Raw genomic sequence first — 24731 nt, forward strand, 5'->3', positions numbered from 1 at the left:
ATGACGACCGCGCGCGTGCGCCAGCCGCCCCAGGCCGCCAATGATCTGCGCCGGGAGCAGATCCACCGCGCGACCCTGAGCGCCGGAACCAGCCGGCTGTGGCGACCTTCGCCATTACTCCCTTGGTTCCTGAGACCTGATTGGGCGGGCAGTGAACGCCGATGCTATGGAGGCTCCTTGGTCACCCCGTCTGGGTCCAGGTCACCTGCCCTGGGTTAAAGACACACTGAGGGAGGGCACCCTGGCTCCTTTGCAGGGGGAAGTTCTCGAGGTTTAGGGGGCACAGCTGATGGGCTAGGGGCCGGGGATACAAAGACGATTATGACACAGTCCTCTCCCCAAAGTGTGCACATACCTGCGGAGGCCAGGCGCAAAAGCACAGAGTGGCACTAGCACGGATGGGGCGCGGAGGTAAGGGGGCATAAAGGGGCTTGTCGATCAGTCTTGTGGAGGGGTGGGAGCATCAGGGAGGGCTTCTTGGAAGAGGTATCATCCTGACTGGCCCGGGTGAACCTGCCAGAGGGCAGAACTGCTTTGTGTGTTTCTGGAGATGTGCAGGTACTTGGGGCTGCCCAGATGAGCCCAGACTGTGTCTGTATTGGGGGCGAAAGGGGAGCTGTGTGGCAAGCGAGGCCAGATCCACGTGGAGTCCTGTGCATCCTCTGAGAAGCACAGCTGTTACGGGGCAGGGCACTGGGAGCTCTCAGATGGGGAACAGCTGATAGAGGATGGATTTGACACGACCTAGGGGAGATGCAGTATGAAGCAGCTCAGGAGAGATCATAAAGCCTCAGCTAAGACTGGACTTTGGGGAATGAGAAGGAGACAGAACCCAGCGATAGTTACAGGGTAACATGGTCAGGATTTGGTACTTGGGCCTTGCGGAGAGAAGAAAAGGAAGGAGGGAAGGAAGGCCCTCTATTTGGGGTTACCGTAGATCAAAGAGAGGTGGAAGGCCCCTGTAGAGCAGCGGTCCCCAACCTTTTTGGCACCAGGGACCGGTTTCATGGAAGACAATTTTTCCACAGATGGGTGTGGGGGATGGTTGAGGCGGTAATGTGAGCGATGGGGAGCGGCAGGTGAAGCTTCGCTCACTCGCCGCCACTCACCTCCTGCTATGCGGCCCGGTTCCTAACAGGCTGCGGACCGGTACCGGTCCATGGCCCGGGAGTTGGGGACCCCTGCTGTAGAGGACTCTGGAGCCAGTCAGAGACTCCTTGCCTGAGCAAAGGTGCAAGGAAGATCCTCAAGGTAAAAACAGGCTATTTAGGAAGACAGTTCCAAGGTGAAAAACAAAATCTCTGAGTCCTCTCTCCTTCCCACTCCCCCACCAGCCAATTCCAGACCACCGCTCCACTGCCAAGAAATTGTGCCAGGCAAGGCAGAGGTCTCTTGAAACCCTGTGTAGCCCACAGATTTTAAGCATCACCTGAAGTATTTCTTCAGATTACACATGATGATGATAGAAAAGACAATTATATTTTCATTTACCCCACGTGCTACCAACAAAGTTGAGAGGTAGCCTGAAATACTGAAGTGTGAGTGTAGGTGCAATTCAGCACCCGCCCCTCCCTATTCCTCCCTTAAAGTATTTTGAGTTAAGAAAATAGGGGAAAGAGAGGTTGAGGATTAATTAATTGCTGCCCCAGGGGAAGGGAAGAATACTCTTCCAAAGGAGCAAGAAGGGCAGAATTAGACTTTTGTTCTAGAGAGTGACTGACAAACAGGGTCAGAACAGGATAAACAGGAAAGAGCTGCTTTAACCAGACAAACGGCACCTTCAGCACTGTTCTCCCCATCTGCCTTAGCAAAACACAAACAGTATTTACACAGAACGACAGCCTGCAATGTCAAAATGCGTATCAAATAGGATGGTCAAAAAGACACCACATGTACAGCTCATTTCCATTAGTACCCTTCTCATCACCCCCAGTGATTTCCAGATATGGAGGAGGGATGTAGTTTGAGGGGAAAAAACCCTCCCTGATTGGGGGGGTAGGGGAGCAGGGGAGAGGGATGCTGAGTGGATTCACTGGGTGCTTATGTGTCAAGAACTTGGAGTAGAGGTCTAACTCGAATCTGAGATTTCTAGAAGTCAGAACCAAAGAAAATATGTGAGGATGTCATTCCTTGTCGTCCCTCGGTATCCTCAGGGATTTGTTCCAGGACCCACTCGGATCCCAATATCCGTGGATGCTCAAGTCCCTTATATAAAACAGCATAGTATTTGCGTATAACCAATGCACATCCTCCTGCATCCTTTAAATCACCTCTAGACCACGTATAATACCTAATACAATGTAAATGCTATATAAACAGCTGTAAATACCATGTAAAAGCTATGAAATAGTTGCCAGGGCACGGCAAATGCAAGTTTTGCTTTTTGAAACTTTCTGGATTTTTTTAGTCGAATATTTTTCATCTGAGGTTGGTCAAATCCATGGATGTGGAACCATCAGACACACGGAGGGCTGACTGTATGTGATCCCCATGCTTCAATAAAAGGCAGCATTTACATTTCTCTGGCACCTTATAGTAGGAAGGCTTAGTCGGTGTATATTTATGTAAGTAACTTAATAGACATGTCTTTGACTATAGGTTTGTAGAAGATCCAGAAATATTTTTCAAATGATTCTTTCTTTTATTGTTATTTTATTTAAAAAGTCAACAGCATGGTGTTTAATTATGACTTAAGGAAGTCATGTCTTGAGGAAACACAGATAATATGGTCTAGTAAGTTATTTCCTGATAATATGGAGATAGAACTCAAAGGATCTGGGGAAATTAATATTTAATATATTCATTAGCTATTTTTCCCAACTCTCAGATGGCTCAACTGAGCTGCTAGCAAGCAGAGTAAATTCCTGGTTGAATTTTCTGCTGAAGTGCTGATTTCTGGTGGGGTTAATGCATGCATGTTGTTTGTGTACTGAAGATGGAAAAATTGGTGTTCTGTTATTAAAAATGTTTTGGCCCATGGATAAAAGAAGAGTGAGTTATATGAAGTCTACATTCTTATTTTCTGAAGAGATGAGAAAGTATATCAATGATTAGTAAATGGAACAGTGCCCAATGCCTTCTTGCTCATTCGTTATGCAAGATAACGGTTTGAAAACCCAAATTTTAAAAAAGAAAAAGAAGAAAAAAGGTTTTGTTTATAAATTACTAGGTCTATAGTTTGGTGGTATGGGTGCAGGACTGAAAGATATAAACATTTGTGAAATGGATAAAATGCCACTTTGAGTCTATTTAAAAGAAATAAGTCCTGAGAAGCTATTTCAGATCAATAATTTGGCAACAGTAGGGAAATGGTGAAAAACTGAAACCATTTCCGTGAAGATCAGGAACAAAACGGGGTTGCCCACTCTCACCACTGTTACTTAACATAGTTTTGGAAGTTTTAGCCACAGCAATCAGAGAAGAAAAAGAAATAAAAGGAATCCAAATCGGAAAAGAAGAAGTAAAGCAGTCACTGTTTGCAGATGACACGATACTGTACATAGAGAATCCTAAAGATGCTACCAGAAAACTACTAGAGCTAATCAATGGATTTGGTAAAGTAGCAGGATACAAAATTAATGCACAGAAATCTCTTGCATTCCTATACACTAATGATGAAAAATCTGAAAGAGAAATTAAGGAAACACTCCCATTTACCACTGCAACAAAAAGAATAAAATACCTAGGAATAAACCTACCTAAGGAGACAAAAGACCTGTATGCAGAAAACTGTAAGATACTGATGAAAGAAATTAAAGATGATACAAACAGATGGAGAGATATACCATGTTCTTGGATTGGAAGAATCAACATTGTGAAAATGACTATACTACCCAAAGCAGTCTACAGATTCAATGCAATCCCTATCAAACTACCAATGGCATTTTTCAGAGAACTAGAACAAAAAACTTCACAATTTGTATGGAAATACAAAAGACCCCGAATAGCCAAAGCAATCTTGAGAAAGAAAAACAGAGCTGGAGGAATCAGGCTCCCCAGTTTCAGACTATACTACAAAGCTACAGTAATCAAGACTGGCACAAGTATGGTACTGGCACAAAAACAGAAATATAGATCAAGGGAACAGGATAGAAAGCCCAGAGATAAACCCACACACATATGGTCACCTTGTCTTTGATAAAGGAGGCAAGAATATACAATGGAGAAAAGACAGCCTCTTCAATAAGTGGTGCTGGGAAAACTGGACTGCTACATGTAAAAGAATGAAATTAGAACACTCCTTAACACCATACACAAAAAGAAACTCAAAATGGATTAAAGATCTAAATGTAAGGCCAGACACTATAAAACCCTTAGAGGAGAACATAGGCAGAATGCTCTATGACTTAAATCACAGCAAGGTCCTTTTTGACCCACATCCTAGAGAAATGGAAATAAAAGCAAAAATAAACAAATGTGACCTAATGAAACTTAAAAGCTTTTGTACAGCAAAGGAAGCCATAAACAAGATGAAAAGATAACCCTCAGAATGGGAGAAAATATTTGCAAACGAAGCAACTGACAGAGGATTAATCTCCAAAATATACAAGCAGCTCATGCAGCTCAATATCAAAAAACCTACCCAATCCAAAAATGGGCAGAAGACCTAAATAGCTATTTCTCCAAAAAGATATACAGATTGCCAACAAACACATGAAAGGATGCTCAACATCACTAATCATTAGAGAAATGCAAATCAAAACTGCAATGAGGTATCACCTCACACTGGTCAGAATGGCCATCATCAAAAAATCTACAAACAATAAATGCTGGAGAGGGTGTGGAGAAAAGGGAACCCTCCTACACTGTTGGTGGGAATGTAAATTGATACAGCCACTATGGAGAACAGTATGGAGGTTCCTTAAAAAACTAAAAATAGAACTACCATATGACCCAGCAATCCCACTACTGGGCATATACCCTGAGAAAACCATAATTCAAAAAGAGTCATGTACCACAATGTTCATTGCAGCACTATCTACAATAGCCAGGACATGGAAGCAACCTAAGTGTCCATCGACAGATGAATGGATAAAGAAGATGTGGCACATATATACAATGGAATATTACTCAGCCATAAAAAGAGGTGGATGGACTTAGAATCTGTCATACAGAGTGAAGTAAGTCAGAAAGAGAAAAACAAATATCGTATGCTAACACATATATACGGAATCTAAATAAACAAAAAAAATGGTTCTGATGAACCTAGGGGCAGGACAGGAGTAAAGACGCAGATGCAGAGAATGGATTTGAGGACATGGGGAGGGGGAAGGGTAAGGTAGGACAAAGTGAGAGAGTGGCATGGACATATATACACTACCAAATGTAAAACAGATAGCTAGTGGGAAGCAGCCGCATAGCACAGGGAGATCAGCTCGGTGCTCTGTGACCACCTAGAGGGGTGGGATTGGGGGAGGAGGAGAGTGGGAGGGAGATGCAAGAGGGAGGAGATACGGGGATATATGTATACGTGTAGCTGATTCACTCTGTTATACAGCAGAAACTAACCCAACAATGTAAAGCAATTATACTCCAATAAAGATGTTAAAAAAAAAAATTTCTTCTTGAGTTTTTTTGGGCCTTGATTGTTTTCACCTTGAAATAATCTGTACACTAAAGAGATATTTTAGGATGGCAAGTTTTGCTTCCCTACATTACTGTTACCAGTTTATTTTAAAGGATACAACTCAGGAACAACCAAATGGAAGAGATGCATAGGGCAGTGTATGGGGAAGTGATGAAGAGCTTCTGTGCCCTCTCCAGGCACACCACCCTCCCAGTACTCTATGTGTTCACCAACTCAGGAGCTCTCTAAACCAAAGATGGTTTTTATGGAGGTTCCATTACAGAGGCATGATTGATTAAATCATTGGCCATTGGTGATTTAACACAATCTCCAGCCCCTCTCCCCTTCTCTAAGGTTGGGGGCTGAGGCTGAAAGTTCCACCCCTCTAAACATGTGTTCATTCCTCTGGCAACCAGCCTCCATCCTGAAGCTATCTGGGGCCCCAACTAGAGTCACCTGATTAGTATAAACTCAGGTGTGGTTGAAAGGGGCTTATTATGAATAGCAAGAGATGTTCCATTCCTCTATTCTCACTCCTATTACTCAGAAAATTCCAAGGGTTTTAGAAGTTCTTGTGTCAAGAACTTGGGGGAAAAGACCAAGACCATATATTTCTTATTATATCACAATATCACACCCAGAGAATCTGCCTTTATTATTAGCTGAGCCATGTAGATTCTCCCTTGCCCCTGCCCAAAATCTAAAATTACTTGCTTATAGAAAGTTGTCCACTCAACTTTCTATAGTTTATATGGAACTTCAAGTTGGAAGTTTATATGGAACTTCGTCTCAGTATTACTTGAGAGGAGACTTAAAATTTTTTCAAGGGATATTATAGTTTCCCAGAAATTTTTATCAAAGCAACGGGTGGTGTTACCATTACATGATTCTCCAGTCCTAGGTTAATTAAGGTTACTTTTAGCTTGTCTGTGTTAGAGGGAGAAGATCTCCCAGGTGAAGTTTTAAGTAAAATCTTGAAATTATTTTAACTAGAAATGGTTATTTTTGCTATCAGAGAGAGTCACACATCATATTAACCTCAGGACCCTAATCTTACCTATCCAGTTTGTGTGTAATTAGACTTGGAGACAGAAGTATCAACACTTGATGTAAACTTGAGAGAGTTATTTTCTTAAATGGTTTTCTTGGGCATTAAATTTACACAAAGAAGGGCTATTTATTAAACTCTCCAAACCCTCACTCCTTGAAATGACGATGCAACAGTAATTCCACTCAGAAACTTCTCAGTAATACTGGGTTGTAATAAGTTAATTTGACCATTTTCAGAAAGTAATCCCTAGGAAAAATAGCCAATAAAGAATCAGTCTTCCCCATTCTTACTTACTGGCAGCTGTTGCAAATCCTGGCTTTAGAACCTCCTTTTATTAAGTCCACTAAGCATATACAATATAAATAGCTTTCAGAGGGCTAGCAACTTGATTCCAAACACATATGGGATATGATTAATGTGAGATAATATACACACACATTCAAGACCTTCTAGGAAGGTCTCATCACAGAGCAGGATGAATGTTAAGAGAAATAAGTTGTTTTATGTGTCTGGAAGCCCAGATGTACTCGTGCGAACCCTAATTAGAGTGGCCAGTGCACACAAATTTCCCCCAGATGACTGTGTAGGAAGACTGGAAGAGAAAAATCAAGCCTGAAACTTCACACCCAAGAAGAAAGATTTTAATTAAAACCAGGCTTCTCGGGCTTCCCTGGTGGCACAGTGGTTGAGAATCTGCCTGCCAATGCAGGGGACACGGGTTCGAGCCCTGGTCTGGGAAGATCCCACATGCCGCAGAGCAACTAGGCCCGTGCGCCACAACTACTGAGCCTGCGCGTCTGGAGCCTGTGCTCCGCAACAAGAGAGGCCGCGATAGTGAGAGGCCCGCGCACCGCGATGAAGAGTGGCCCCCGCTCGCCGCAACTAGAGAAAGCCCTCGCACAGAAACGAAGACCCAACACAGCCATAAATTAATTAATTAATTAATTAATTAAAAAGAAATGTACCACAATTAAAAAAAAAAAAAAGAAAAAAACCAGGCTTCTTGTGAACAAATGATGTTAAAAACCTAGGTGAGGAGGTGAGGTTAGGTCAAAAGCTCTGCTCCTGCTTCCTACTATGTCCTGAGAAGAGCCCTTTTAGTTATTTACTTTCTTTACCTGTGAAACAGAGATTGTAATCGTGCCTCCTTAGAGTTCTCGTGAGGATTAAATTGGTTAAGTAAAACCTAGAGCACATAACTAAGTGTCCTTGGTGTCCTCTATTTTTATTTTATTTATATTATCACCTCAGTCTGGATACTGTTGATTGCCTAGGAGCTGTCAGCATTGTCAGTCATCTGTATTTAGGAAATGAGATCTTATCCTACAGGACTGAACAGTATTAGATAAGGACAAAGATGTTGGAGACAACTAGTTCTAGACATAATTTAATCCATGATACATCTTCTCCGGTTTTTTTTTTTTTTTTTTTTTGGCCACGCAGCGTGCGGGATTCCCAGACCAGGGATCGAACCCGGGCCCATGGCAGTGGAAGCACTTAGGCCTAACCACTGGACCACCAGGGAATTCCCCATCTTCTCCTTTCTTTAAATAACAGAGGACAACACCATCCCAGAGCTCTTTTTGAGGCTAGGCATATAGCAACAAGGATCTGAACCCCATGCTGCTATGCTGCAAGAAGCAATAATATTAAGTGTGGGGCTGGAAACTCACCCCCCTCCGTCTTGCCTGGGCCTCTGTGCTGGATGGGAGGCCTAGTCCTCCAGCAGGAAAGCCGCCACCCTAAAAGGCAAGTGCAGAGATGCCACAATCAACCTGGCCACCATCATGTCATAGTCTTCCCTGCCTTCCCCCTTAGGCTGTGCATGTGCACGTGTGTCTGTGTGTGTGTGTGTGTATTAACAACCAAGGGCTTAGTCTTCTGCAATACAAAATTAACATCTTAGATTTGTAAGATTTGTCAATCTAGTAGTGTAAGTCTGCCACTTTTGTTATTATTCAAGATTGTCTTTTGCAATTCTAAGTCTTTTACGTTTTCATATAAATTTTAAAATCAGCATATGAACTTCTACCAAAAAGAAAAAAGAAAACTTGCTGAGATTTTGATTGGGATTGCACTGAAACAACAGATCGGTTTGGGGACTACTGACATCTTACCATTGAGAGTTCTAACCCATGGACATGATCTATCTGTCCCTTTAATTTCTTTCTGGGTTGCAACTTTAATTCATTTCCGTTCACTGCAATTTCAAATGTCATATTTAGGGATTGAAATGCTTTCCCCCAGCCAGGCTTAGGGATCTAAGACCACGAGACAAGAGGATCACTCTCTACTTTTTCATCCCACCTGCAACTTTCCCTAAGGCCACGGAGTCAACCCCAGTCAATTAGGGGTGAACTAGCTGGTGGGGAGAATTGGCTCTGCATTCAGCTCCTGATGCTACCAACCAGGATCATCTGCCTGAGAACACAGCAAGCCAAACACTGAGATGTGGAAGTTTGCAGCAGAGAAAGGGTTGATTCACAAAGCAGCCAAGCGAGGAGACAAAAGAACAAGTCACAAATCCACCTCCCCAAAGACAAGGGGCTTAGGATATTTATGAGATAAAGAAGCAGGGTGGCCTGAGGTGTGGGGAGCATGGGGAAAGATAAGAAAAAAGTGAGGTAATCGTCGTTCTGCGCAGGCACAACTAAGCTACATGATTCTTCATGGGACGCATGTTCAGAATACCGTGACATTAGCGTCCTCTGAGGGTGGAGTTTTTGACCCTTTGACGGCAAACGGTCACCGATCAGACACTCATACATGCCCAGTTGCAGGGTCAGTAGTCCCAACCAGTCTTAACTGGCTGGAGAGCCACCTGGACCATAGCTGACTCCAAGTTCCTGAAAAACAAATCGGGCAAACACCTTACGACGCCTGCGTCAGAGATACTATCTATAGGGGTGGTGAATGGGTCTTGTAACGCATTGTTTAGGCTACTTGATGCTTGGAGGATACGCAAGTTTTTGTAAAAACAATTAAAGCGAGCTTGATCAGTGAAGGCAGGTTACATTGTACTATTTATTAAGCAAGTTATAGTTTAATGGATCTGACTGATGACTACCTTCGGTTTGACAGATTCTAATCCACCGTGCCCGCTCACACATGGCTGTTAAAAGTTTGGCTGGTTTTTCCTTGTCCCAGAAGTTCCTTTGCCTGTGCCTATGGCAGGCTTGCTTCTCCACACGCCAGTCCCCAAACTTGAAAATGCCACCGGGCATGAAAGTGCCCACTGGTCTCTCCTTATTTAGGAATGGCTAGTCCATCTCTAGAATTTAATTCTACTGTCCTTCTTTACATCCACAGCCCTCTGGGGGATTTAAGGAAACATGCAATTTTTGTTTCGTTTTTTGGCCACGCAGCTTGCGGGATCTCAGTTCCCTGACCAGGGACTGAACCCAGGTCACGACAGTGAAAGCCCGGAATCCTAACCACTAAGCCACCAGGGAACTCCCCCAAATGCAATATTTTAAAATACTATTTTTTTCCTAATGTTTTCTCGGTGTTTATGGTAAGAGCAATGATCTTTTGCAACCTTCCACATCCAACCTGAAAATAGAATCAAAAGAGGCATTTCTAAAAACTGAAATTAGACAATCCTTTTTTTAAAGTATGAGTCAACCTGTTAGGAGAAAGAGGAGTCTTCTCCCAACATGAAACACAAAAACCTACATTTTATGTTGTGTCGTAGTGAGCACTAAATTTAATCAACTAAAGTTTATTTCTCTTAAGGATACCAAATCTGGTGGCAGGTAAACTGATATTTTTTTCTTTCTTTTCACAATATTTCAGATTTTGAATATTTGAACTTTCCATCAGAATAATGTCAAATGACAGCACAAAATCAGGACATTCATCTAGAATTCATCAGAAAAATGATCCACAACAGGTCTCTGATAGAACATTTTTCATTGACGCTTCTAATCAGAGCTTGCTTACCATTCCAGCGGAGATTTTAGGCTTACGAGAATTAGAGGAAGTGCATCTGGAAAACAACCAGATAGCAGAAATCCCCAAGGATATTCAGCATTTAAGGAATGTCAGGATCCTCTACCTGAACAAGAACAAGCTGAAGAATCTGTGCCCCGAGCTGGGGAAGCTGAGCAACCTGGAGGGCCTGGACCTGAGCGACAACCCGCTCCCGGCCTCGTCCCTTCGGGTCGTCAGCGGCATCCGCAAGCTGCGTGAGCTCCGCCTCTACCGCACGGACCTGGCGGAGATCCCCATCCTCATCTGTAAACACCTTCACCACCTCGAGCTGCTCGGACTGGCGGGAAACCACCTGAAATCTCTGCCCAAGGAAATGGTGAACCAGACCAAACTGAGGGAGATCCACCTGAAGCGAAACCAACTTGAAGTTTTCCCTCTGGAGCTGTGTGGTCTCTACAACCTGGAGATCATCGACCTGGATGAGAACAAGCTAAGTGTCATCCCAGAAGAGATTGGGAACCTGACGAAGCTGCAGAAGTTCTACGTGGCGTACAACAGCCTGCCTGTTCTCCCGGAGTCGCTGTGCCAGTGTTCCAAGCTGTCGGTGCTGGATTTATCCCACAATCGCCTCCACTCCATCCCGCACACCCTGGCCGAGCTCTCGCAGGTGACGGAGATTGGGCTGAGCGGGAACCTCCTGGAGAAGGTGCCGCACCTCCTTTGCAGGTGGACCTCGCTGCACCTGCTCTACCTGCACAACACCGGCCTGCGGGTGCTGCGCCGCCCCTTCCGACGCCTGGTTAACCTGCGCTGCCTCGATCTCAGCCAGAACTATCTGGAACGCTGTCCGTTGCAGATCTGTGAGCTGCAGAACCTGGAAATCCTGGCGCTGGATGATAATAAAATATGCCAGGTACCGATTCCCTTCCTGGCTGTCACTATGCTCCCACCAAGGGCCCTTCCGGCCCTAAATTGGTGTAGTTCTGTGTCTAAACATCAGGAAATTCGAACTGAGTTTATGAGTGACAATCCGGGGTTAACAGATATATCCAACAGGGTCACCATTTATGTTACTTTTCCCCCCTGAATAGCAATAGTGATCATAAATGGTAGCTGATGTTTACCTACAATATGTATGTGCTAGTCACTGGGCTAAATGTTTTACATGTATTGATATTATCCCATTTAATCCTCACAATAACTTTTTGATGTGGGTGATATTATCCTCAATGATCTATGAGGAAAAATGAGGCATGGGGAGCTTAACTAACTTGTCAAGGCCACACACCTGTACATGAGAGAGTCAGGATGCCAGCCCACAGCATTGGGTTGCAGGGTTCATGTTCTTAACAAGACCACCTCCTAACGGGGTTTCCTGAAACAGCAGAGTTCTCTGACACATACAACCTTAGGCCTTAACGTTCCATTCATGGGAAACTGCAAAATCAGTTTGTCCCCAGAGAAACTCTCCCACATGTATGCAGGGTGGTGTGTTCAAAAACGTTCATCATAGCATTGTTGATAATCATGACGTATGGGAGATAATCTAAATGTCAGTTGGTAGAGGAATTCGCAAGTAAATTGCGGTATATTTGTAAAATGGAATACTACACAATAATTTAAGTGAACTGGAGTTATACGTGCCAATGTGGATAGATCTCAAAATTGTGATGTTTATTAAAAAGTAAAACACCTAACTGCAGAATATTATATCACATATAAGTCTTTAATCACACAAAACTACATACACACAACACACAACACATCTTATGGATATTTTTATATGTAATAAAAGTATAAAAAATATGTACTGGAAAAAAACCTCACAAAATTCCTAATAATGGCTGCCTCTTGGAAGAGGGAGGAAGTCAAGGAGATGAGGATGGGATCATAAGAGCTCAATTTTAATTGCAGTATTTCATTTTGTTCATTAACGAAAGGTTTGGACGGCGGGTACAGATGCTTTTTTTTATTTTATGTTTTTATGGAAGTATAGTTGATTTACAATGTTGTGTTAGTTTCAGGTGTACAGCAAAGTGATTCAGTTGTGTATATATATGTTTCTTTTTCAGATGCTTTTCCATTATAGGTTATTACAAGATATTGAATATATCTTTATTATTTTTTTTTCATATTTGAAAATTGAAAAGAACAGAGTTCTGTTAAAAGCAAAAGACAACTGTAGAGAGAGAGAAAGGGAGGTTTGGAAATCAACAACAGTAACCAAATACTAGGTCTGTTTTTCCTAGCCGTGAACACCACTCTCATGTACTCCATACATTATAAAAGTCCTAGCCTTAAAGTTGTTTTTTGTTCTTTTTTAATCTTTTACTCGACTTTCAATTTCTAGAACTTTGGGGGTTTTTTTGTTTTTTTTTTTTTTGGTTTTCCTCATTGCTAGACAGTTTCAAAACTGCCTTTCAGGAAGTAAATATTTTGATGATGACTTTAAGATTTAGGAAGAGAATCTAGGACTTAATCTCTACTTAGGTAGCAGCCCACCTTGGAGGATTTTAGAGGTTCTATGAGAAGCCCTCTGCCCGTCTCCCAATTCTTCTGCAGCTCATGTAAGAAATTCCTTTTATAGTGAACAAAGTCTGTCATTCCACAGTTGGAGTGAAAGGCTCAAAATATAAAGCGCCCTTGGGAAGTTCACTTAAATCCTATTGAGTCATGAGTGATACCTAACCCTTTCCTGTGAGACATTTTAAGAAATCAGGGTGGAAGAGGGAATCACACACAGATGGCTCCTTAACAAAGATTAGCCTCACCCAATACCAAGTTTTACTGCAAGTCAAACTGCACCGAAATGTGAACACGTTCAATGTTATTATGTTGAACATGAAAATCTCCATGTACCAGTGCTTATTATTCTTCAGTTCTTATGATGGTATTTCTGTGGCTTTTGTCTTCCTTTTTCAATTTCCTATTATGCCTCCAGCAACCTCCCAATGCATCTCTCTCCATAATGACACGTTGCCTTTAAGCCAACTCCTTATCTCTCACACCCCAAAATTTACCTCATGGGCTTCTGACGCTAGAAGCCTGGCCAGTAGCTTTTTCTTGCCTAGATGGAGGCAAAAATAGCTAATTTTCAGTGTGTATCTAGATGGATTTTATTTGTATGGTACGTTTCTATTGTTGACTGAAAAAAGACAGACAACCTAAAAGTTGAGAAGTATGTTTTATTTTGTGGACAAAACTGAGGACTTAAGCAGGGGACGCAGCCTCTCAGATAGCTCAGAGGGACTGCTCCACAGAGGGAAGGGAGGAGCCGGGATATATAGGACTTTTTGCAACAAAGACTAGGTAGTCGGAACTTCAAAATTAAAGAAACCAAATTCTCAAGTTAAGGAATTTAGCGCTCTTCTGTGTATGGGAAGATGCAAGAGTCTGGGCTCACTGAAATCATTCCTTTGATATGCGCCTCAGCTATCTAGGGCCAGTATCCTGTGCTTTCCCATCCTGAGTCTCCTCAGGGTGCACCGTGGAGGGTGGCTGCAGTGGCTGAGGGCTTGGGAGTGGGCAGCCCATTTGTCTCCATCCTGAGTTCCCTCAGGGCTCACTGTCAGGTGGCTGCAACATCTTTTGTTTACTGATTTGGTTGGTAACATTTTTCATTCACACTATTAAGGGGGAAAATTCAACCTCAGAATGGCTACAGCTCAATTATAGTGTCAGCAATAATTGTTCTCATTTGACGCTCTGCAGGTTTTCTGTACATCCAAATTTACTTACACTATACTTTAATATGACTGTGATGGGATTAATTATTAGATCTTAAATATCCTGGGGAAAAAAAACCTTTAAAATTCAGTGGGCTTTTGAAAAAGAAAAGCTAAACCTATGAACTAAGTAAACAGCAATAAGAGTGAAATGACTAGGTTATAATGAAGTGGTTAGATTGAAAACTCTTTCCCCATTATTTTGGACTGCACTGAATGCAGATGCTTCCCATTGAAGGGATCTAAGGGCCTAATGAAGAATTTTGAAATAGCCAAGAAGGAAAGCTTAAACATCAGTTTCTCTGGAGGTTGACTTGTTCTGAGTTTTCTTTTTTTAATGTTAATAAATAAGTAAAACTGTAAACAGTTTATAACTTTTTAAGAAAATGAACCCTCACACTACACAATAAAGAGAAAAATGGCTTATGGCAGATTCCAAGTATATGAGACTTTTGCCTGTAGGTCAAAAGAAAGCCCACTATAGAGATAATCTATTCACTAATTATTTACCAATTCCACCCATCTAGAGAGAGATTGGGCTGAGCCAAACTCTATTAACCATTCTCATGAAAAGTAGAGTGGCAGATTAGGGAATGGGTGGGAGGAAAGCCCAAAGGCTGAAGCAGGGACCTATGAGGAAGGATTTCCCAGTGAGGAATAAAGCCAGATAAGGGAACTATATTTCAAAATGAGTTAAGAAGCTATTAAGACACAGAGTTGGGCCTTTTTTCCTACAAGAAAATAGGCATTTCTGTCACATAATCAATAGGGTGATTATGTCACATATTTTAAGAATGAGATTTTTCCATGTGGTTCCAGAGGGCCAGAAAGAGGCCAATAGGTGGATGTATTAGTGACACAGATTTTGGCTTGACAGGAGAAGGAAATTTGATAAGTAGTGGTCTTCATCCAATGAGCTTTTCATCCCAGGAGGTGGTGTTTAAATATGGGCTGGATGGCTAGCTTTTTAAGGCCTTTTTAAGGCCTTCCAACTCTGAAAGTCTGGGAGTGGGAGTCTGTGAAATGCCTGCCTAATACCAGGACAGATAGCCTTGGGATTCACTGGAGGGCAGAAGATATAATTGTAATTCATTGTTTCCTTCCAACTGAGATTTTAACTAAAGTTTCAGAATTGCTGAGCTAAAGCCTTTAAGGGTGAGAGGTCATGTCACTAAATTGATCAGTTCCAATAACAGAATTAATTATGAATATTATAGTTGCAATATTACACTAATAAGCTTAGTACTCTTTCTTTCAGTAGTGTCAAGCATTTGATACTCTACAGCTTAAAAATTTGCAATAAAGTAGGTTAAAAATTGCTCTAATTTTATCCAGTGCATAAAAGTAAAGAGCAGAGAGGCTGGGGGAAAAGTAGAACTCCAGACTTTAGATCTATGAGTATAAATACTATATATGCAAACATATGGGCTAACTTTTCATCAGTAGGAGATGCTAAATTGCTCTACTTATTTTTTAAACATTCTGCCTCAAAACTAAAAGCCCAATTTATTTTCTTACTGTTAAAAATAATCTTGACCTGAAACTTATCTTTTTGGAATACTTCCAGTTACCTTCAGACTTTGGTTTACTTTCAAAACTGAAGATTCTTGGACTAACTGGAAATCAGTTTTCTTCCTTTCCAGAAGAAATCCTTTCTTTAGAGTCTTTAGAGAAATTATACATTGGCCAAGATCAGGGAGCCAAGCTTACCCATATGCCAGAATGCATTAGGAAACTACAGGTAAGCCTCCCCAAACGAGCAGGCAAAGAATTACATGCCCTGATTCCTTAAATTGGCTGATATTGAGAAGACATGGTGTTGTTCTCACAGGTTGCATGTGGAATCATCCATACAAGATCCCTAGCTCCCAGCAAGCAGTCACTGTTACACTTTGAGGCTTCCACTGTCTTCCTGAACAGCCCCGGGATCCATACTCCAAGAACATTTTATTGTAATTGCTCTTGGATATGTCAAGCCACACTTGTTTCTACTGTGTGGTTTGGCATGTTTTATTTGCAGAAACTGAGCCATACCACTTTCCAATTAATTTCCACTTTTTAAAAATATTCCCTGAAAATTATACTATTTTGAAGTTAAGGTATCATACAGATGACATGGCTGGGAGTCTGCATTTTGGATGGGACAGTGTGATTTCCCTCCCTGCATGGTGGAAGGCATATCATGGTGTACTTAACTATTGCACCAGGTTCATGCTGAAGATGGGTCCACAGCACTATGCTAAATCCTAGCAAAGCAACAAGATGACATCATTCAAAGTAGCCATACCAGTGTGTCTTTATGTATGCGTACTTTAAAGAATTTTTTTTCATGTTCCTGGTGCCACACTTTAACAATGATAAAGTAGGTGTAAGCCACTACATAACTCCCAGTCATAGAACTGAGCAATAGCATGTACAGAACAGGTACTTTTCACCTGTTCCTAATTCTCTATTTCTTTGCCCTGTGTTCATAGAACTCCTTTCATCAACTTGCTCCTTGTACATGTCACGCCACACTCTCCAAAATCTTAGGGTGAAATGCAAACATTAAAATCTTGCCCAGTGAATCTGAAAATAGTTAACCTATTCTCTGTACATTTTGGCTACATCCACTTGGACAATGTTGGATTGATGTTTGTGACAATTGCAGTTCTGTAGCAACTGCCACAGAGAATTAGCTGTTGAAAGGGAGCAAATGATATTTGTAGTTAAATGATCCAAACTGTTTTTCCATAAAGTTCTTGTGAAACAAACACTAGATTCCCATGTTCTCTTTTCCCTGCATACATGGGAACCACAACTGATGGCTTAACTCAAAAATAATTGTAGTTTTTTATGATGATTCTTTAAATGTGTTTTTCCCTTTATCCCAATGCATAATATCCCCATTGAAAGAACATGGAGGGACTTCCCTGGTGGTCCAGTGGGTAAGACTCTGCACTCCCAATGCAGGGAGCCCAGGTTCGATCCCTGGTCGGGGAACTAGCTCCTGCATGCATGCTGAAACTAGGAGTCCGCATGCAGCAACTAAGACCCGGAACAGCCTAAGTAAATAAATATTAAAAGAAAAAAAAGAAAGAAAGAACATGGGAACTCACAGGTCATTCTGGTTACCATAATTCTTTTATCAATGTAAGGATCATTATGGTATACTCTCATGTTATTTCAGAGTCTTAAAGAGCTGTATGTAGAGAACAATTATCTCAAGTACCTGCCTGTATCCTTGGGATCAATGCCCAAACTGGAAATTCTTGATTGCCGCTGCAATCTGATTGAGCAACTTCCAGATGCCATTTGCCAAGCACAAGGTGAGGAATCTTTGTAGATCCACAGCCCAGTGGAGTTTGAGGCCAGCATTTCCCATGATTGAAGGCTTCCTTGCCCTACTAAAGATCAATCTCAGTGATGAGAGCTTAGACCTACCCCATCATCTCCTTGCAGAGCTTCCTAGTGGTGTGGGGAAGGCCAGGTGCCAGATTAGTACAGCTAAGAGCCTCACAAAGGCAATTAGATTGTTTATTAAGAATTGAAAAGAAAATAGCAACTGCTAAGAAAGTTAGCATTCATCCATATAGTCATTATGCCATGAACAAGAATTTACTGAATACCTACTATCTGCCAGAATTTGGAGTTGGGGGTCCTGTATTAAATTTGCATTAGGTCAATACGTCACTTGAATAAAAGGAAAAGGATTGACGCAGAGTAATGAAATTAGCAAGAGGAGACTTTTGGAGCTACATGATTGACATGAAAAATCATATATGATTCATATTTGAACATGCAAACATTTTCTACTAGGCTAAACCACTATTTGTAAATCCATCCATTCACTGAACAGGCTTTTGCTGAGATCCTACTGGAACCAAATAAAAACATTTTTTTTGCCATAATGTGCTGAATCTTCAGGTTTATAGATGTGTTTTCAAGCTATGACTTATTCTTTAATGAAAGGAGGATGAAGGAATATGAGTGGAAGCTGTTGCCTGCCCATACCCATAGGACATAATTCAAAGAGTAGCTGCAGGGGTGGGTATGCGGTACTCCTTAGTCATGCCCCTGACCATGCATTTTTATCCTCTCTTTGATCCCTGGAGGAATGGAACGTTCTCAACATTTTTTAGTATTTACTAGTTTCCTGTCTCTAACACTGATTTACACTGGCTCCAACAAGTTTGAGTTGTTATAAAAAAGAGAACTTGGTTTGCCTCATTAAATGTGCCATCTTTTGTTACATGGCATAGGAGGAAACAAACACTTCAAAGTGATTGGACTAAAGAATGCATGCTTTAATTTTGCTTGTTTTTAAGACAAATTCATTATTTTAAAAAAATCATTTCAGCTTTGAAAGAATTACGGCTCGAGGACAACTTGATCACCCATCTTCCAGAGAATTTGGATAGTCTAGTGAATCTAAAAGTTCTGACACTGATGGGCAATCCCATGGAAGAACCCCCAATGATAGTGTGTGCCGAAGGCGCTGAGGCTGTATGGGCATACCTTAAAGAAAGAAGAAATATGAAGACAATGGCAACAAAGGTAAAATCAGCAAAAATTTTGTATAACATATTCACAGTTGCTTGGAGTGGGATTAGTGTTAAACTATAGATTTATGAGGCTGCTCTGTACACATCAATACCTTGAGACTAGAGATTCTTATTTACTTTTATATCCCCGGGGCTAAGCGAGAGAGTTTTTAACATCATCCTAGCATTTTTTGTCTTTTCTGTTCCTTTTCTCTTTGTCAGATGAGAAGCCGACAAATAAGCAAAAGAAACCAAAACTTCAAATTCCCAAACTATCTAAAACTGTTGGACTATTCACCGGAGTGAAAAGCTTATGTTAACAAAGTCAGTAAGATGAGGCTGAAAAATTAGAAAGGAAAGCATTTATGGATCAGAGGTCTAGAGACCAGAGTTCTGCTCTGCCCCTAACTTAGCATCAAAGGGCTAAGAGCCTTGCCACTCTCCTTGCCCACCAAGCCCATGGAAACATAAGGATGCCCCAGACAGCCCAGGAACGTGTCCACTTCAGTCAGTATTCAGTATTCTTCATTCAACTGGTCCAAACCCCTATCATCTCACACGCAGATGACTGCATTAGCCCTCCAACTAGTGTCCCTACTTCCTCATCTGCTTCCCCTGTGATATATCTTCCACTCAGCAGTCAGACCTACGCTGTTAAAACCTAGGTCAGATCTTGCCATGCCTCTGCTGAAGTGGGCAACTCTCCATTTTACCTGAAATAAGAGTTAGTCTTTGGTCTGTAAGACCCTTTATCAATGGCCCTCAATCATATCAGACCTAACATCCTCCCTTTCCTGGTAAATATTGTGTGATACCTCCTTTACGCTTCTGAAATTAAACTCATAGATAATATAAGCTACCACAAACATAATTTTAATAAATCAAAATAATGCCCGAGCTGCAACATAAAGGCAAAAAGTTTATATTAAAATATTAATTTTAATATGTATATACTCAGGAATGACTACACTGGAAGAATGAAAATAATATTTGGGGGATACTTCCTAAAAGCATTTTGAAAAGCCATGCACCCTCTTGCACATTTTAAAATTGATATTTAACCCTTTTTGCCACTAAGTTTAAATCATTGAAAAGGATTTACTTTCCAGTGAATTTTACATACTGACATCTTAAAATAGAGTTGTTAGATCAGTATTTTAAATGTATCCAATGGAATCTAAGTACCATTATGATTTGATATGTCAGTAAACATCAATTTACAAATACTTAAACAAGTTCTTATCTTACATGCCAAAATTTTATGTCATTTCTTTTTCTTCTTGAACGTGTATTTCCATTCCACTTTCCCCTCAGAATTAACCTTAGTGTGTGTGTGTATGTCATTTACAGATCACCTCATACTTCTAGGCTACAAAAATATAAATTAAAAAATTTATAAATTTTATATATTTTTATATATTTATAAAATATAAATTAAAATTTTAAACTAAAAATTTTTTCTATGATCACAGTGTTGTAATGTTCTGGATTGAGTCTTAGTGCAATTAGTAGTAGTATAAAATTGACCAAAATAATATAAAATCTATTATAAATTTTGATATTTAATTATTTGACTTACAGGATTTTTGGAAAGACTTTTTCACATAGTTTATATATCCTTACATAAATATTAATGATTGCTAGAATGAGATAAAGTTTGGCATCAGTTCCATTCCTATTTTTTATTTTACAGATGAGAAACCTTGTTTAAATTCTTAAGTTGACAAGAATGGAAAAAGTTTGGTTTTTTTTGCCTATATTGTTTTGTTTTAAGTGACAGGGCCTCACATATCTCTGAACTTCTTCCAGATATATCCCAAAAAATAGATAGCAGGCTCTAAGCTGACAAATTAACTTCAATTTTCTTGAAGGCAAAGAGCCGGAAACCACCTGACTTACAAAAGGATTGGTTACCCAGTCTTTAGAGCCAACATCAATATTATTTTTTTAATACATTTATTTATTTATTTATTTATTTATTTATTTTTGGCTGCGTTGGGTCTTCGTTGCTGCGCGCGGGCTTTCTCTAGTTGCGGCGAGCAGGGGCTACTCTTCGTCACGGGTGCACGGGCTTCTCATCGCGGTGACTTCTCTTGTTGCAGAGCACAGGCTCTAGGCGCACAGGCTTCAGTAGTTGCAGCACAGGGGCTCAGTTGTTGTGGCTCGCGGGCTTAGAGCACAGGTTCAGTAGTTGTGGCTCACGGGCTTAGTTGCTCTGCCACATGTGGGATCTTCTCAGACCAGGGCTCGAACCTGTGTCCCCTGCATTGGCAGGCGGATTCTTAACCACTGCGCCACCAGAGAAGTCCTACTATTTTTAATTATCTCTTTTTTTGGTGTCCCAGAGGTTTTTGGAGTCCAGGGCAACCCCCCTGGTCAGATTCAGGTAGATGAGAGGCTGCCAGAGGGGCAGTTGTGAAGGGGCAGCTACAACTAGAGGATCAGCAGTTGTGTTCCTTGGCAGATACATTTCAGCGAGGGGTACGGATGGAAGTAGAAGCTCTGGAAATGAGTTGCTTCCAACCTATCTAAGCCTGCACACTCTTGGAAAGTCTTTGTGGACCAGGGTGCATGTCACAAAATAGAGGTCTGTTAAATCTTAACACACAAAAAGCCTCGTAAATTTCCAGAATCCCCCTCTGGGCGATACTGTTCCCCTGGAAAATCACCACCTTAACTGATCTGCTGCTTCCACTCTGCATCTCATCCTTCCCATTTTCACTTTACTTCAGTCACAAATGGGGTCCTTGGTGTTTTTTCAAGGCCCATGCGTGCTCCTGCTTCAGAGCCTTAACACTGGCTCCTGCCTCTGCCCAGAGGTGCTTCCCCCAGATGTGGACAAGACCGGCCCTCACTTAGTTCAGCCTCTGCTCAAATATCCACATATCTGCCCTTCATCCACCTTATATAAAACAGCATACCTCCACCCACCTCATTCATTCATTCGTTCAACAAATATTTACTGAGCTGCTACTATGTACCAGGCACTGGAAATACATTCACTGAAAAAAATGGACAAATATTTCTGTCCTCATATTGCTTAAAGCCTAGTGTGACAGGAATAAGAACATGAAATATAAAATTGTATACTATGTTAGAAAGTGATTAATTGGTATTGGAAAAAACTCAAGCTAAGGGGAACTGAGATTGCCAGAAGTAGTGTGTGTGTGAGTGTGTGTTATAGGGGTTTCAATTTTTTTTTTTTTTTTGGTCCAAACATTTATTTAGGCAGGAAAAACTGGCAGAGTTCAGATGGCTGTTCCATCCTACTGGACTACTAAAGTGGCCACTTACTATATTTAATCTCTGTTCTTTCATCTGATCTTACTTCAGTTAGCTTTTTTTTTTTTAATTTTTATTTTATATTGGAGCATAGTTGATTAACAATGTTGTGTTAGTTTCGGGTCTACAGCAAAGTGATTCAGTTATACATATACATGTATCTGTTCTTTTTAAATTCTTTTCCCATTTAGGTTATTACAGAATATTGAGTAGAGTTCCCTGTGCTATACAGTAGGTCCTTGTTGGTTATCCATTTTAAACATAGTAGTGTGTACATGTCAATTCCAAGCTCCCAATCTATCCCTCCCCTGCCACCCTTCCCCCCAGCAACCATAAATTTGTTTTCTAAGTCTGTGAGTCTCTTTCTGTTTTGTAAATAAGTTCATATTTATCTTTTTTTTTTTTTTTTTAGATTTATAGGGGTTTCAATTTAATGAGATGGTCAGGGTAGGCCTCATTGGGAAAATGACTGTCTTAGCTCAGGCAACCATTACAATATATCATAGCTTGGGTGGCTTGAACAACAGAAACTTATTTCCTCACAGTTCTGGAGGCTAGAAGTCCGGGATGGTCCATGGTGCCAGCATGGTCAGTTTCTGGTGAGAGCTCCCTTCCTGCCTTGCAGACGGCTGCCTTCTCACCGTGTCCTCACGTGACAGAGAAAGAGCAAGCTTTCTGATGTCTCTTCTTACAAGAGCACTGATTCCATCATGAGAGCCTCACCCTCATGACCTTATCTAACCTCATTACCTTCTAAGGCCCAATCTCCAAATACCACCACATTGGGAAGTAAGGCTTTTCAACATATGAATTGCGGGAGCAGAGGACACAATTCAGTCCATAGCAATGACAATTGAGCAAATTGTTGAAGAAGTGGAGGGGTGAACCATCTGAATATTAGGAAGAGTGTTCCAGGCAGAGCAAGCAGTAAAGGCAAAGGCCCTGAGCTGGAGCAGTGCCTGCGTGTGTCTGAGCAGTGAAGAGGCCTGCATTGCTGGAGCAAGTGAGCAAGGGGGAGAGAGTTAAGAGATCAGGAGGGAGGGGCAGATCGGATAGGGCTTTGTAAGCCATTGCAAGGCCCTGAGTTTTGTGGGGGGGTTTGTTAGTTTGTTTGTTTTTGTTTAAGACGTAGATTTATTTAGAGAGATACACATTCCATAGACAGAATGCCGTCCATCTCAAAAGGTGAAAATGACCTTGGGAGAATCACATTCCACAGACAGAGTGTGGGCCATCTCAGAAGGTGAGAGGCCAGGACTTGAGTTTTTATTCTGAGAGAAACGGGGAGCCACTGGCAGGTTCGAAGAGTCTACTAGAGAAGAGATTTCCTGAGTAGGTGCGAAGGAATAGGATCCCAAGAACAAGTAAGGGCTGCCCGTAGGTAGGAGTGCAGGTAGTCCAGGAACAAGAGGAAGGCAGGGCACAGGCATACCCATTCCCCTTGCTGTGCACTGTCACCTCCGCCATCTGTCGAATTATACAGTCATGTGTTTATTGTTTATTGTCTCTTCCCCTCACTGGGATGTAAGCTCCACAGAGTCAGTGACATTGGTATTTAACTGCTGTTTCCCAAATGTCTAGAACAGTGCCTGGCACACAAAGCACCAAATACTTGAAAAATGCTTTGCCTGGATGACTGGCCAGTTGAGAAAGAGAGAAAATAAGGTTCAGAGTTCTAGTGACATTCCAGTCTCCACATCTTGAAAACTACATACAAGAACAAAGAGCTGTAACCATCCCCAGTCCATTGTGATACTAGCTGATACTGTTCTTGTTTTCAGATTCAGGCATGGTGGCGTGGAATAATGGTACGCAAAGGATTTGGGAAATTTGAAGACCTGCTGAAATTGCAAAAGAAGGGAGGGAATTCTCCAAAAGATAAGAAAGGAAAGAAGGATGTAAAAGGAAAATCTGTAAAGAAAAATAAGAAATAATTCTATAAATGTATGAATTGAGGTAATGAACCCTGATGGATTAAGAGGGCAAAATCTCTAGGAATTAGATGCCTACCACACAAAAATTATTCACAGAGTTATGGTTATTTATAAAAATAAAGGTTCTTTTACTGAAATGTTGATGGATAAAAATGCTATGATGCCTGGGAATTGCGTCAGAATAATATCAGGGAGAGGTAAGCGTGGAGGATCCAAATGAAACAAGATTTGCCAAAAATTGGTAATTGTAGAAGCATGTGATAGGTACATGGAGGTTCACTGTACTATCATGTCTACTTTTAAAACTTTTAATTATGAAATAATTCACAGGAGGTTCCAAAGAAATGTACAGGGAGGTCCATGCACCCTTCACCCTCCCTCAGTGTTGACATCCTACATAACTATAGTACCGTAACAAAACCAGAAAATGGACATCACTACCAGCCACAGAGCTTATTCAGATTCCATCACTTATACATGCACTTTTGTATGTGTGTGTGTGTGTGTGTGTGTGAGTGTGTGTAGTCCAATGCAATTTTCTTACATGTAGCTTTTGTGAAGCCACCACCACAATCAAGATACAGAATTGTTCTATCGACACCAATCTCCCTTGTGCTATTGCTTTTAGTCACACCTACCACCTACCTCTCTTCCAATCCCTAACCTGTAATTTTGTTATTTCAAGAAGATCATGTAAATGGAATCACATAGTATGTA

General features: G+C 41.3%; 1 protein-coding gene across 1 annotated transcript; it reads left to right on the forward strand.

Moving 5' to 3' along the window:
• The first annotated feature begins 162 nt into the window (after positions 1 to 162).
• LRRIQ4 (leucine rich repeats and IQ motif containing 4) lies at positions 163 to 24014 on the forward strand. The gene is made up of 5 exons (XM_068545641.1): positions 163 to 411; positions 10413 to 11463; positions 17445 to 17583; positions 18615 to 18811; positions 23862 to 24014. Exons 2-5 carry the CDS (start codon positions 10444 to 10446, stop codon positions 24012 to 24014), a joined length of 1509 nt encoding a protein of 502 aa, XP_068401742.1. The 5' UTR covers positions 163 to 411; positions 10413 to 10443.
• Positions 24015 to 24731: the final 717 nt, after the last annotated feature.

Source organism: Eschrichtius robustus, chromosome 6 (assembly GCF_028021215.1).
Source record: "Eschrichtius robustus isolate mEscRob2 chromosome 6, mEscRob2.pri, whole genome shotgun sequence".
Taxonomy (NCBI): domain Eukaryota; kingdom Metazoa; phylum Chordata; class Mammalia; order Artiodactyla; family Eschrichtiidae; genus Eschrichtius; species Eschrichtius robustus.